A 14,827-nucleotide genomic window follows, 5' to 3' on the forward strand; every position below is an offset into this window, starting at 1 on the left:
AATATTCCATAGTCATATTATGAAACATTGTATATTTGTTTTATTTCACAGGTTGGAATTTATTTTACAGTATATTACATTTTTTAAGAATAAGTGTGTTATTGGCCACTGTAAGTAAGGTGCTTCCAATGCTCTATTAATTCTTCTAAAAATCTATGACTAGAGCACCTACAATGTGGGATAGAAGGATAGATTTTTATACTGGTAATATGGCTAAGAGAGCATATATGTCTTTAGCAAGTGATAGTAATGCAGAATTATATTAACAGTCTTCTGAATATCAGCTCAGAATGAAAGACTGGAACAAGACTGGTCCATGTAATTAAATGTTTACACCTCCTGAGTTTCATTTCTGGTTACTTAAGGGCAAAAATCAGCCCTTGCTAAATTACTATCTCAAAAATGTACAAAATATAAGGCATTGGTTTTATTTTAAGATCAAAAGAATGTCTTAGTCACAGCTCTTTTTATAGCAGTGATTCCATCATAAACCACCACTGGTTTATGATGGAATAAGTCCAAGATCTTGAAGGGCCACATGGAAAGCCAAAAATGCCTCAGAATGGGGAAGAAAGTGAAAATGAAAAGATCCACTTCTGGTTTTCAAAAGTGGTTATTATTTGATCTTAGACATGAGAGGAGGGGTCTGTGATATATTTAAAGGTGAATTACCACCTTCACTGTTTTTGGCCAGAGAAAAGAAGTTGAGGGCTGCCAAAACAAACCTTTATGGCTACATGCAGCCTCATAGCTGCACTTTGTTCCCCCTAGGTTTAAAAGAATAGTTCATTAATTAAGTAAAGACATAGGGAATGTCAATTTGATTTACATCTTTTTTTTTGTTTTGCTAAACATAAATTATAGGTTTTATTACATTTAGTTGACAGATCCAAATCTGAAACAAATATTGTGTTTCAGAAGTTCCAGATTCATTTGGACCAAAAAGCTGATGTTAAACAAAGCACAAATGTTTGTGCAGAATTACAGCAAAAATGCTGTGAAAAAGTCTGAACTCATTTTTTAGTTTTGTAAAGATTCTAAAAGTGTTGTCAGAGGTAATAAGTTTGATCTAAAATGATAAATTTACAGGAGGAACAATTTGCCCTGTTAAAAGATCTGTGAGCTAATTCTAAACTTGGGTTCAACCACAATCTAAATTCATGCGTAAGGAAATAAAAACAATGTCTATGACCCAACAGTTACCAGAATAGTATATCATATGGAATTCAGTGCTCACAAATAATAAAACAGATCCTTTTTTCAAACCATGGCTGAATAAAAGGAAAGTTCCATCCATGCATTTCTGTTCAGCCTATCTGCCATTGACACTCTCAGCACAAGTTCTGTAGCAGCTGCTTTTCTATTGCCAGTTTTCGTTTGCTCACCACTCACCATACACTCACATTTTCTTATTGCAATTAGTTATGAGTTTATAGGAAATCCTGGAGTTTTGAAAAAAGAGTACAGTATTTCTACAAGTCTCTAGCCCCCCCTCCCCTTTATGGGAATTCAATGGAGCCTTTTTCCAGCTTCCATTTGGGGTGCACTTTACTAGTAGGAGGAGTGATGTATTGAGTTAGCTCAAAAGCTATTACTCCAACAAAAATATGCTTTAATTTTGGTATGAAAATATACATCTGTGTACTTGCTAAATACATTTTAAAAAACGTTGTTTCCTCATACATTTTATTGTATGTCTAATTCCTTGTTATTTCCCTGAAGTACCTCCCGTTGTAGCTGTGTTGCAACTATTGGTGCATGAAGAGAACAGTCCACATGGACAGAATTTTATGGAATTGTATGCATTAGTAAATGCAGTGGTGTGGAACATCAACTGGACATCCTCTTGGAGTCTCCAATTGGAAGAGCAATCTTTGGATAGCTCTAGGTGCTACCTTTCTGGAAATAGCAGAACCACAGGCCTGATTCTGTTCTGATGCTTTCATAACTACTGATATATAGAGAAATATTGAGTGTGTATGGTTAATAACACGTAGTCCCGTTACAAACGGGCCTAAAAGTGCGCGCTCCGTGCGTGCTAGAGTTAGAAAGGGGCGTCCTTTCCGGATGCCCCCAACCCTAGCACGCGCAGAGCACGCACAAAATGGCGGCGCCCATTCCACACGGCCGCTACCATTACGACGTTACAACCGCGCCGCCTCTATACGGTGCGGCACGGAGGTGACATTGTCATGCCGCGCCAGGGTGCATAGTGCGCATAGTGCGCCCCTTCCCCGGCCGCAAAAGGAGCTCTGAAACAGCTCCTTTTGCCGTTTGCGTCGCTGGGCACAGCTTTCAGACGGCTGCGCCCAGCGACGCAGAGGAGAAAGGGGCCTCCCCGCCACCGCGGGGTGTCCTTGGGGCTTGAAGCCCCAAGGACACCCCTTTCCAGGCTGCGGGGAAGAGGCCTTTTGCCGCTTTCCCGCAGCCTGGAAAGCGGTGGATTGAGGCCTCAGCAGCTGCCGCTCTGGCCGCTGAGGCCCCGATCCAGCTGGGAAAGGGGTGGGTGCAGGCCGCCGCTTTTCGGCAGTCTGTAACCCACCTTTGTTAGTAGTGATGTTTCCTTTTTTAAAAATTCTGAAAAATTATGTCTTCTTGCACAGTATTGATGTAGCCAAGAATAATTTTCTTTCGTTAAATGCTGGTGTAGTACAAGCCACTGTTTCCAGTGTAGTGCACTCCAGATGTTTTGAACTTCAGTTCCAGCAGCTAACAGTAGGAAAAAATATTCATTTATTTTTATAAAGTAATATCCCTTTTTTTCCAGGTAATCGAATCATTGGGTATTATTATTTATAAAGCACTGGATTATGGCTTGAAAGAGAATGAAGAACGAGAACTCAGCCCCCCCTTGGAACAGCTTATTGATCATATGACCAATACAACAGAAGCAGATGGAGGCAAAGATGAAGGCTATGAGGCTCTGGATGAAGGAGTAGATGATGAAAATGAGAAAGACGACGTTACAGTTATACAGTCTTATCGCGACGTCATGAAGGTACAGTGCAGTCTGGTTTGTTTATGTTGATATTGAAGCAGTTTATATAAATACTATACATGTCTTACTTATATAATAGTTCAGTGGTTCTCAAACTGTGGTATTTTGGACTTCAGCAACCACATGGCCAAAGACAATGAATTCTGGGATATGAAATCTCAAACATTTGGACGACCAAAGTTTGAGACCCACTGTCATAATATACAATCTGACACAGATTATGGGTTCTTAACCCTGTTGATTTCATTAGGTTGCAATACACGTTTGGTGTTTTGTTCAGCTGTAGCCACCATTTTCTATACAGTTGGCACTCTGTATCTGCAGAGGTTCCATTCCATATTCCCACCTGTGGGTATCAAAAATCGTGGGACCTCAAGTCCCATTATTATCAGTGGACATGTGATGTGTACACAACTGCAGTGGTGTGGTTGCATCCATGTGCCACCATTGACAATAATGGGGTGGGGCCATTCACAGGTGCTCCAATCCAAGGGTGGCTATTCCACTGATGCCGAGGACCAACTGTAAAGATTTTGTTCTCAAAGAAAGTGTGCTGGAAGTTTTTGTGTTTTTGCTCTCCGCGTATATCAAATCTAAACACATAATGAACAATTCTGATATATTCCGCTGACAGTGCAGAAAATGCCATTCTGGAATTGAATTTTAACTCTTTCAGGGATATATGTTTTGGTATGATCAAGGATAAGAGTGCTAGTGTCATGTAGTGGTTGAGTGTTGGACTATGACTCTGAAGACCAGAGTTCAAATCTCTACTCAGTCATAGAAACCCACTGGTTGATCTTGGTCATAACACACTCTCTGTTTCAGAGGAAGGCAGAGGCAACCTTCCCAACATATCTTGCCAAGAAAACCCTGTCATAGGGTCACAATAAGTCAGAAATAACTTGAAGGCTCATAACAACAAAACAATAACATGCCAAGATTTCTGGAGGGACTGAGAACATACAGTGCCATAGGCAAACCTTTCAACTTCAGAGGAAGTCAAAGGCAAACCCCTTTTGAACTAATATTGCCAGAACAACCATGTGAAAAGGGACTTGGGTTCATTTATATAGTATTAAAACACAATGGTGAATGTAGAAAGGTTAAAGATTTTTTTAAAAAACGGTACTGAATGAGAACAAAGATGTTCGGGTACAAGACACAGTAGGTTTGCTTGAACAGTTTTACTCTTAGGTGCAATTTTTAAGTTTAGTTAAATGAGGCAGAAGTGACTAAGAGGGAGGATTATAGAAAGCAGTTGTAATTTTATCATCATTAAGTTCTCCCTCTCTCTGCCCCCTGCCCCCTTTTTTGTTGCTCTTGTTATTATTTAATATGCTGGTCCTGTCCTGTTTAGTTAAGTTTTTCTCAGCTGTTGCTCACTTCAGATGTAGACAAGATTGCAACCTCACTATAGTCTGGATTGTAGCAACTTTAGCTTTCCCTAATTAATGCCTGTGAAATTCTTTTGTTGCTGAAGTTGGATTACTGTGGATATCTAGTTAACAGCTGTGTTTTGGTGGGTCTTTTACTAATCTACAAATGATTTTTCTGAATCACCTTTCAGAGTGGGAACAGATAGGCTTTAAAGCATAGAAGGAGCAGGGTTGAGGGAATTGTAGAGTCCCAACATGGCTCAGTGGCTTGAGTGTTGGACTGCAACTCTGGACACTAGGGTTTGATTCCTATCTATGCTCGACACCCCCCCTCCAAAGTGTTTCTTTCCAGCTGTTTTTCTCATGGTAGGAACTACATCCAGTCTCAGAGTCCCAGAGAGAGAGAATTGTACCTGTAATAAGTAAAGGGAAACTGCAATTTAAATGGCCCCTCTTGATTTCATAGGGATTCACCTGCAACCACAATTTTAACTCAGCCTTATGATTTGTTCATTTGTTTTGTTTGAGAATTTGGTGCTGCAGTATATTTGAATGCATTGATAATGCTGTAAATATATGTAGACACATTTGTGATCTGTGAAATTAAGAACAAGGAACTGTATTTACTGTAGATCTATAGCAACATAACAACAATAATGAAGGACGTGCTGCTACATCATATTCTAGCTGGTTAAAGGGCACATGCCTGTGTACAAGTTTTTCCTTTATAACTGACTCCTCAGAAACATGTGGTTTTGTAAAGACAATTATAAGTAGTTTTGACTGATAGACCATTCTCTTTTGTTGCGAAAGATCCCTGCAACATTTCTCCATTTAGTTTGAACCTTCCATTTTCCAAACATTTGGCTTTGAAGGGGCAGAGAGCTTTATTATAGTCTCGTTTTGTTTCTTCAAGCAGTTATTGTACCATGCTGAGATGCAGACACTCAAATGTAAGTCCTCTTAGGAATTTGTCCGCTGCACTAATGTAATACTCTGTCCCACACACTTTTCTCACATTCTGCTTTCCTACAAACTCCTAATTGAGCAATCTCCATTTCTGATGCAAAATAAAATGCTAAATGTAACCATTGTGTCGCGGCAAACTAGTAAATATATGCAGCATCATGCTGTAGTGGCAGTTGATGGTAGTTTTGAAATAACAATTGTATTTTTGTGTGATCACAGTGCACAACAGGGGATTTACAATTGGAAACCATATGGTAACACATTTGGTACAGCTCTAAATAAAACAGTGGAAGCAGTCAGTGGCTTGTGGGCTACATGCCACCACTGGGTTAAATTTCAGCTGCTTGCTGGCCCATCACTCGCAACAGTTACCTGTTAGTATGTGGGTAGGAATTTTGATTTTTTAACCTCTCTAATGAGGTCTTTCTTGTCATATACCATTGAAATTTGCCAGTCATGCATGTTATTAGCTACATCATCAGATTAAATGAAGCCAGATGCATAACATTTCAGAATTTGAAGAGATCAGCCTTGTGGGCAAGGATACTCCTCTCCCACGGTCTTTGTGACTGTATGAGGTTTTCACTGGTGTAGAATTTCATTTCAAAACTTTTTAGAGCTAAATAACTCATTGATTATGCTTAGTATATATGCCCAAGGGATTTTGATTTTCACCTTTCTTCTTTTGCAGTAGCAGTATTAGTGATTTCCTGCATGTCTCTTGTCAAAGCCCAAGCTAGGCTGTTCCCCCATCCCCCAAAAAGTTTCTACATATTCATCTCTTTTGCTGGTTTTATTTATTTTTATAATTTACGTCTGTTGCCTTTTGGATTTGATTTTCTTTGATCAGATAACGTATCTTAGAATGCTTCTTCCATCTTTTCTCATAGTCAAGGAGGAGTCAATTTCCTCTTACTGATCTGCATAGTGTGTGTCTACTCTACTTGGGAATATGACATATCCTTGAATAATGACAGCACTATCAGCACTTCACAAAATAGTTGTCCTGAAATCAGTGCTTTGGGCTTGTCTATTTTCTGTTTTCCCTGAGGACTGATGGACATGCAGTCTCTTTGCTCAAATCCCAGTTTAAAGTTAACTAGCAATTGCTTGATTCTCCATTGTCCGTTGGACAACATTTCCGTTTTTTTTTCTTTGTACTTTAATGAGACATTTATCAAAGGGCTGTTTTAACCTAAACTCTGTTTGCCACAGTGCATGCATTCTTTCTATCATTTTTGCAGTGACTAAAATACACTTGTAGCTATCATGTTGGCCAGATGGGCATGTGAAGCTTTGTGTGATCCCACTGGATCTTCTGGATCAGTTCCTACAGATACTGACCCATAGGTCTTATTCTTCATTGATTTCTGTCTTCCACCTTAATAAGAGCCCATTTCTGTTCTCATTTTTCTCAATCTCTTCTCTCAACTGTGGACTTACATTTAATATCTGTACTACCCAGCAAGTTCTTGCTTTTTCTTTGTACTGGGGTACAAGTATCAGGTGGAGCCCCTGACTGTACTTCTGCTATGAGGATTCTAGAAAGGGTCTCCCAGTCTCCACCCAGTACAGCTCTGCTGTAAACTGTCTAAACTCACAGTTCAGATTTGGGTTCATGCACAAGTGATGAAGGCCACTGCTTGGCCAACACCTTTCTTCAAGGGATTTCCACTTGACCATGCTGCTATCTAGGTCTACCCCTCTAAATTAATCGAGCATGGTGGGTTGGATTGTAAGCATACATAGTAACCCTAACCACCTTCCCCAGTTCTAGTAAATTAGCTTTCTACTTTCTTATTTGTGTGACTTGAAGAAGAAAAACAGGTTTCTCGGCTGTAAATGATCAACTGTGTGGTGACACAGCCTGCCTTCTCAACCCATTATATTGCCTGATCCCAACCAGTGCATCTTTACAGAAGCTGCTAGATGCAGTCCATTAGGAACAAAGCTGAAGGATGGGTGCTGTGCTCCCTTGAGTATGTACACTGAGGGTGGGGAATGGAGAAGCTACTAAAACATTGATTGGCCTAGTTCTGAAATGTTCCCAGGTGAGGTTCAGGAGAATACAGAATCCATCTGTGTAACTGTACAAGTGATTGCTTGAATAACCAGTTACAAGGAAGCAAGCTGTTTTTCTAATATATTTGTTTAGTAGTGCAAATTTACCTTCTGTCCATTATGTGTACAAAATTTATTTTTCAGTGGACAGTATTCATACTCTCAACAAGAGAAAAAATAAATACTGTATGCTATTGAATAAGCTGATGATCCCTTTTTCTTTTGGTGATAATACACTGGATGCTATAGGCTTCATCTTTGAATTTATATTTGGCTTTTTGACTATGTAGCATGTGTAAATTTACAGCGCTTTATAAATAAAGGTTAATAATAATAATAATTCATCCCATTTACATTTCAGGCTTTCAGCCACTTCTAACAGTGGTCAAGAAGTTGATTTAAAATCAGAGTTTCACTTCCAAAATGTTTTCAGCTAAAATCTCAAATACTTAAAGCATGCATAATAATGCAGATCAGCTTGGTATATACTTAGGGTTGGCATATCCCGCCTCCGGCGGGACAATCCCGGTTTGGGCGGTGCCGTCCCGTTCCTTTCCAGGTTTGGCGCCCAAACCGGGACGGCCGCGGCCCCGCGGCCCTGCGGCGGGCTCCAAGGCCTTGCTGAGATCTGGGAAGGCTCTCCGCGGTGGGAGCTTCAGCCGCGGAGGCGCTCCTCCCGGGCCCCCCGCGAGCGGATGGGGGCAGCCCCCGCCTCCTTCCCGGCCTGGGAGCCGGCCGAGGTTCTCCTCAGGCGGAGGAGGAGGAGGCCGCTTCCCACCGCAGCGATCGCCGCGATGAGGACAGCCTCCGCCTCTTTCCGGCCTGGGACGCGGCCTAGGCTCCCTCTCAGGCCGGGACGGGGAGGAAGCCCGGCACCGCCGATCGCCGCGATGCCAAGCTTCCCCCCGCCTTCCCGGCCTGAGAGCCGGCCTAGCCTCCCTCTCAGGCCGGGAGGAGGGGAGGGAAGCCCGGCACCGAGCGATCGCCGCGATGCCAAGGTTCCCCCGCCCTTCCCGGCCTGAGAGCTGTCCTAGCCTCCCTCTCAGGCCGGGAGGAGGGGGAGGAAGCCCGGCACCGCGGTGATCGCCGCGATGCCAAGCTTCCCCCCGCCCTTCCCGGCCTGAGAGCCGGCCTATGCTTCCTCTCAGGCCGGGAGGGGGGGAGGAAGCCCGGCACCGCGGCAATCGCCGCGATGCCAAGCTTCCCCGCGCCCTTCCTGGCCTGGGAGCCGGCCTAGGCTTCCTCCAGGCCGGGAGGAGGGGGAGGCTGCTTGGCACCGCGGCAATCGCGCGATTCCAAGCGGCCCCCGTCCTCCTCCCGGCTTGGGGCCGGCCTAGGCGAAGCCGGGAGGAGGAGGAGGAGGACAGGGTTTGAAAATGTAGGCCTTTTTTTTTTTAATTTCCTAGCCAGGAAATTTAAAAAAAAAAAGTCCTACATTTTCAAACCTGGTCCTACATTTGTCCCGGTTCGGAGGTCCTCCATTATGGCAACCCTATATATACTATTATTCACATAGGGCCCAAACAGACAGGCCAAAATAAAGCTGTTTTGGGCCACTTTGGAAGTGTACTGTTTAAATGCTGCACGTGTCCTAAGAGGCCGGAGGCTGCACCAAAGCCATGCTCCAGTCCTAAGGTCTAGAGTTCAGCTTTGGCGCAGCTTCTGGCCTCTTAAGATGTGTGTGTCATTTAAACAGCATGCCTCAAAAGTGACCTGAAGCAGCTTTATTTTGGCCTGTTTGTTCGGACCCATAGATTGGAAGCATCGCAGTCATCTGTTGATTTCTATCCCTGCAAATCTGATTTGAATTTCTTGATACTTTGATTTTAGAGATGTATTGTAATATAGAGACACATAATAAACCTGGAATTGGCCTGTATTTAACAATCTCTAAATCATATTTCCACTTTCAGTCTTCAAAAGTGCCTTTAACAGTTCTTGCAGACAAAAATCAAACAATAGCTGTTAAATATTTGCAAACAGCCACCAACTCGTACTGTATGTAGGCTCTGCCAGAGACTAAGAGGGGCAAACACCTGAAAAGAAACTAATAGCATGCTAGTAAACTTACAGACATGCCCACAGCATGCCTGAATCCCATATTGGGAGAAGGGTGGGGTATAAACAAACAAACAACAAACAAATGCCATCACCAGCCACAAACTGCGACTAAGTTAGCTTTGATGCTGACATACCAAGTAGAAGGAAACAATCAACAGACTTGTGATTGTGGAATGCCTTCAGCATATCTTTTTGTGCTGATTAAAACATACTATTCCAGAGCATACTCCTGTATCTAGCACAGTGGATCATTTCTTAGGCAACCTTTTCTAACATGTTGCCTTCCTTTAACTCCTGTTATCACTTACCATTGGCTAGAATGCCTAATCCTGATAACTGCTGATACACAAAACATTTGAAGAAAGTCATGGTGGGAAAGACTATAATAGAGCATGGAGTTAAGAAATGATAGATCAGAATCCAATCACAAAGGAGCGATGACAGAAACTTTTCATGCTTTGGTGCAAAGGTCAGTGAGTTCACAGGATGAAGATTAATATTGGAAATGCCATGGAACAGCTTGAAGAGATTCTCCAAGTGATGAAAGATGTTTTTTTTGAATTTGAGTTTCCTTGCCTATGTACAATCTTGCATTCTGTGTACAGTGTCCTGTAACTGGTCATGGGAAAGTATAGTAAATGCAGGTTTGATTTGCAAGTCTGATTGCTGATGCATGTATCTCTGTGAAAAACCATTTCTAGGAGGGAAAACTAGTAAAACAAAGGGATACATATTGTCATTAACATCTACTGTGACCCTCAGTCAATTGTAGCATAGTCTTCCATGCTCCAGCCCTCACAGCTATAGATACCAGAGCATAGCAATGCAGGAATAACTCTGGTCTCATAGAACAGCTTATTATGTTCTTCATAATGGAGGCCTCAGGTTTGAACAGAGGAAATAACTCAACAACAAGGAAGGAGGAAAGGCACCAGTGCTCCAGCATATGTGAACCGGTATCATGGCCCATGAATCAGGCAAGAAAACATGTATCTCTTTTAGCACAAAGTCCTTCAGCCAAAATGTGTTAATTTTTCTAACCACCCATCTGAATTTACTGCCCACGCTTGGAAGATAAATGGACCCTCTACCATCTAGGTTAACCTTTGTCAGGCTTTTTACCCTAGAGGAACCCTTCAAATAATTTTCAGGTCTAAGGGAACTCCTATACAGGTTGAGTCTCCCTTATCTAAAATACTTGGAACCAGAAATGTTTTGGATTTTGGATTATTTTTTTTTAATTTCGGAATACCTGTAGTTGCATTTTGTGGATGTATTTTGTGTTTAGACTTGGATCCCATCTGTAAGAAAACCCATTGTGTGTGTGTGTATCATACATGATGAGTTTTCTTGGCGATGGGACCCATGTCTAAATAAAAAATTCATTTATATTTGATATAGACCTTATATACATAGCCTGAAGGTAATTTATTTTTAATAACTTTGTGTATGAAGCAAAGTTTTCGTATACTGAACTATCAAAAAGGTGTCACTGTCTCAGCCACTGAAGAAAAACATGGTTGTTTTTGGAATATCTCGAGTTTCAGAATTATGGATAAGGGTGAGACAACTTGTATAAAAATTGGAGGTGTCAGTGAACCCCTGTATAAACGTTATAGGGAACCCTTGCCTTAATTTTTTTATAGCTCAGAAATGTTTATTTAAAAAAACATGATCTCTCACAAAACTGCTAGTGACCTCTCAAGGAGCCCTGGATAAGAAATGCTGGTCTATGCTAAGGAACACAGGATGTGCCCTGAAGTCCAACTCTGATGGGTCTTCTGGTTTTGTTAGTGCATCAGGGAAGTTATGATTCATATCTCCATTCTAGTAGAATTTCATGTCCTGCCAGTGAAAGAGAGTTTCCACCATTTCCTAAAGCCCTTCAACCAGTAGATTTCAGAAGTAGAATTGTGCTGTGAAGATTAAAAAGTTTGTTTTCTTTTCCCTTATCTTTTGGTCATATTCTAACTTTAGGTACAATGTAATGAGTTCATATGGACATTTTACATTGTTATGTGAAGCACTTTGAACAAATCAGCACTTTGCATGCTTGCTTGTTCAAAGAAAGATTGTGTTTCCTCTTTCAACTATAGTTTCGTTGAAACATTACTAGCACTGGTCATTAACAGTTAACCTCAAGAGATGTGTTTCTGAAAGCAAGGTCAGGTTGAAAGTGAGATGGCTCATAAATTTTTAAGCAGTTTAGATTTGTGTGTGATACTTTCCTGGGTAAGGGTTGAGAGGAAATGTTGTTCCTTATGGAATTTCTAACATATTAGATTTTTATCAGAGTTTAATAATTACATCTCTCTCTCTCTCTCTATATATATATATATATATGTGTGTGTGTGTGTGTGTGTGTGTGTGTGTCTCGAAGCAAGCAGCACTTATCATATATTTGTTCTGGATCCCAAAAGGATGCAGTTAATTACTAACATATGTGTGTGTGTGTATTTTTCAAGTGATTAACAAACAGAATTTAATAGCTCAATTACTAAGTAAAACGGTGTGGTTGCCTCCTTACTTAGATGCTTAAAACAAAAATGAGCTTGTAGCCAAGATGGCTGTTTAGAACATTCCACTCTTAATATTCTTAAGCTGACTATGTATTATCCTGTAGGATGAAACCATGTGATCTTAAAGTCTTGCGTCTATGGATCCAGAAACTTCCCACTTTGACTAAAATGCTTGAATGTCACCTTACTTCCAAATTAGAGAAGCTATGATGTTCGGAGTTAAAATGTTTGGCCACTGGTTGCTCAATCTTCCTGGTCAGGATTGCAGAGGCTGCTTAAATGTAATGTTTTCACTTTTTTGTTGTTTTTTTATAGAGCAGTGCCGATGTTCAAAACTGTTCAGATTCATTTGTTTTTTTGACCTAGAAGATGATCATTTCTCAAATCGTTTTTATTACAGTAGAAAAATTAGCAGGTAGCTTTTCAGATGTATCAGAAAAGGTTGTTTAAAAAGTGACAAATCCTACATGTTAATTAAGAAATGAAAACTATAGCTGCCCTCTGAAATGGTCCTTCACAGTTGAGGTTTTCATTCAGTTTCTGCCACTATTGCTCCAGCAGCTGATAAGGTAAATTTGGAAACCAAATTGTAGGGTAGCTGTTTTGTGGGTTACATTATTCAGATGGCAGATTGGATATCCAAGGTTTATTTTGTAAAGATTGCTGCTTGGCACACAATAAAGTAGGAGCTCTGTGCTGCTTTCTTGCTGCCAATATGCTTTTCACACAAGGTACCTACTGCTGATGGAGAAGAAGCAAATTATACTATAAATGCCTATGTTTTGATTATGCTTCAAATGTTGGAATTGTTAGTTAGGGGCATCTCAGTAATTCAGTCACTGAATGAAATTTAGTCCATAAGCTAGATTCAAATTCATTGTAGAGAACTGAGGGTTAGACAAGATTAGCGGCAACATCTCTGTTTAATTACATTTCTCTTCTTTATGTAACCAAGACTGGATGATGAGCTAAATTCCACCACCCTGCATCCAGATGCCAATTTTGCAGCTGGTTTTAAAACTGGGAAGTAGACGCTGAGGGGAAGAGTTAGGACTGTCTTATATATTACCAGGTTCCCTAACAGTAATTCTCAAGGTGAGAGATGAAATCACAGATGTCTCACTATTTCATTTAGTTTAGCCATTAGTGACAGTGCCATGTTATAGTCACTCACCCCAACAAAGTATCTAAATTGAAAGTTGTTCTTAATTACTAAAGCAGGCTGAAGTGCCTGGCTTTCAGACAGACAAGTCGGAGTGATCAGTTCCAAAGCTGATCTGTCTAAGTTCATCTCAGTGCAAACATCTCTGCTGCCCAGCCATTAGCACTAATAAGTTCTGTGTGTGGTGTGGTGATGCATTTTTCAGTTTCACTATCAGCATGATGATGGCATTAAATCCACCTAGCCAAATTGGATAAGACAGCAAATAATCTGGATTGAGGATCAGCAAGTCAATCAGCTTTTTTTCATCCTTGGCATGGAGTCCACTGTTCTTAAAACAGTGGTTTTACTGATTAAGGAAAGGCTCTGGGGGAAAAAATTCACAGAGTAGAAGTAACACAATGAATAATTGTTTGGTAAATAATAATATTACTAACATAGAGGTGAGCATTTTATTTGAAATGTGTATAGTAACCCAACTGTCCCACCACATCATAAAGTACTGTACATAATTCAGCTGTGCTTGAGTAGGTTGTTTTACCAGTTTGTGTTTATTATTATTATTATTATTATTATTATTATTATACTTTATTTATATAGCACTGTAGATTTATATAGCACTGTGTTAAGATATTATGCATAGTCAGAGTCACTGTTTTCATTACATTCAAAGCACACAGTCACCCCCGCAAATATATTAATAAGAGAGAAATACATTATTCATAATAATATGAATAACAGTGTAACGGTGTTGTGAAAAAGGGCATAGTTTTCACACCTTTCTCTGTAGTAGAGGTGGGCAACCTGAGATCTTGTGCAAATTTGAAGGTCCTCTTCGAGCTATTAGCTCAGATCTCTGGGGAAAGGAAATTGTTTCTTCCCTTGGGTGGAAAGAAATAGAAAATATGGTCAGGAAGAGAGGGAGTGTATCTATACTACAGTATTCTCCATGCATCTGAGGAAATAGATCAAATCTATGAAAACTTATGCTACATCATCTTTCGCTCAGTCTCAAAGGTGCTACAAGCTCTATATGCATGTTGATATTCCAGACTAACATGGCTATGTGTCTGAGTTCTACACTATAGCAGTTTGAGTCCATACTGTGGATTCCTGGGAATTGTAGTCCCATTTCCCTGAACGTAGCACTAGAGATCTCTCACAGATAATTCTAATTACCTCACCAAACTACAGATTCCAGGAGCCACAACAGTTTAAAGTGAAATTTAACTACCCTAGTGGAGTAATGTAGATTCTCCTTGGTTAGCATTGAGTTGATATGCCACATATATGTTTTATATGTTTATATGACAAAGCAGACTATGTCCAGAACAACTCACAAACTAAAACATGTCAAAATGTATCACATTCAAAAAATATTTTTAAAATTACAAAGCACTGAATACGTTTTAATAAAAAACAATTGCTTAAACATAAGATCGATTTAGTATTACAATAAAAGGGCTAAATCTTTATATATAAAATACTAACCAAAACAAAAATTAATTAACCAAAAAGAACAGTATCCCTTACTATTGTACCCCAAGAGCCAGCTGAAATACAGTCCAGAGGGGTTCTCACCAAACTAGACAATTCACAGATAAGTCCTCCTCCTGGAAAGACTAAAACAGCAAGCAAAAAATAATAATAATCCTAGATAATAGCAATGTTGGAAAGT

At 40.4% G+C, this 14,827-nt stretch overlaps 1 protein-coding gene across 4 annotated transcripts in view; it reads left to right on the forward strand.

Moving 5' to 3' along the window:
• Positions 1-14,827, forward strand: part of SPIRE1 (spire type actin nucleation factor 1) — a 112,081-nt gene that overhangs the window by 40,886 nt on the left and 56,368 nt on the right. For all 4 annotated transcript variants that reach the window (XM_042463383.1, XM_042463384.1, XM_042463385.1 and 1 more), the window contains exon 3: positions 2,768-2,998. In XM_042463383.1, coding sequence (XP_042319317.1) covers positions 2,768-2,998 — 231 coding nt within the window. The remainder of the gene's footprint in view (positions 1-2,767; positions 2,999-14,827) is intronic.

The sequence above is a fragment of the Sceloporus undulatus genome, chromosome 4 (genome assembly GCF_019175285.1).
Source record: "Sceloporus undulatus isolate JIND9_A2432 ecotype Alabama chromosome 4, SceUnd_v1.1, whole genome shotgun sequence".
Taxonomy (NCBI): domain Eukaryota; kingdom Metazoa; phylum Chordata; class Lepidosauria; order Squamata; family Phrynosomatidae; genus Sceloporus; species Sceloporus undulatus.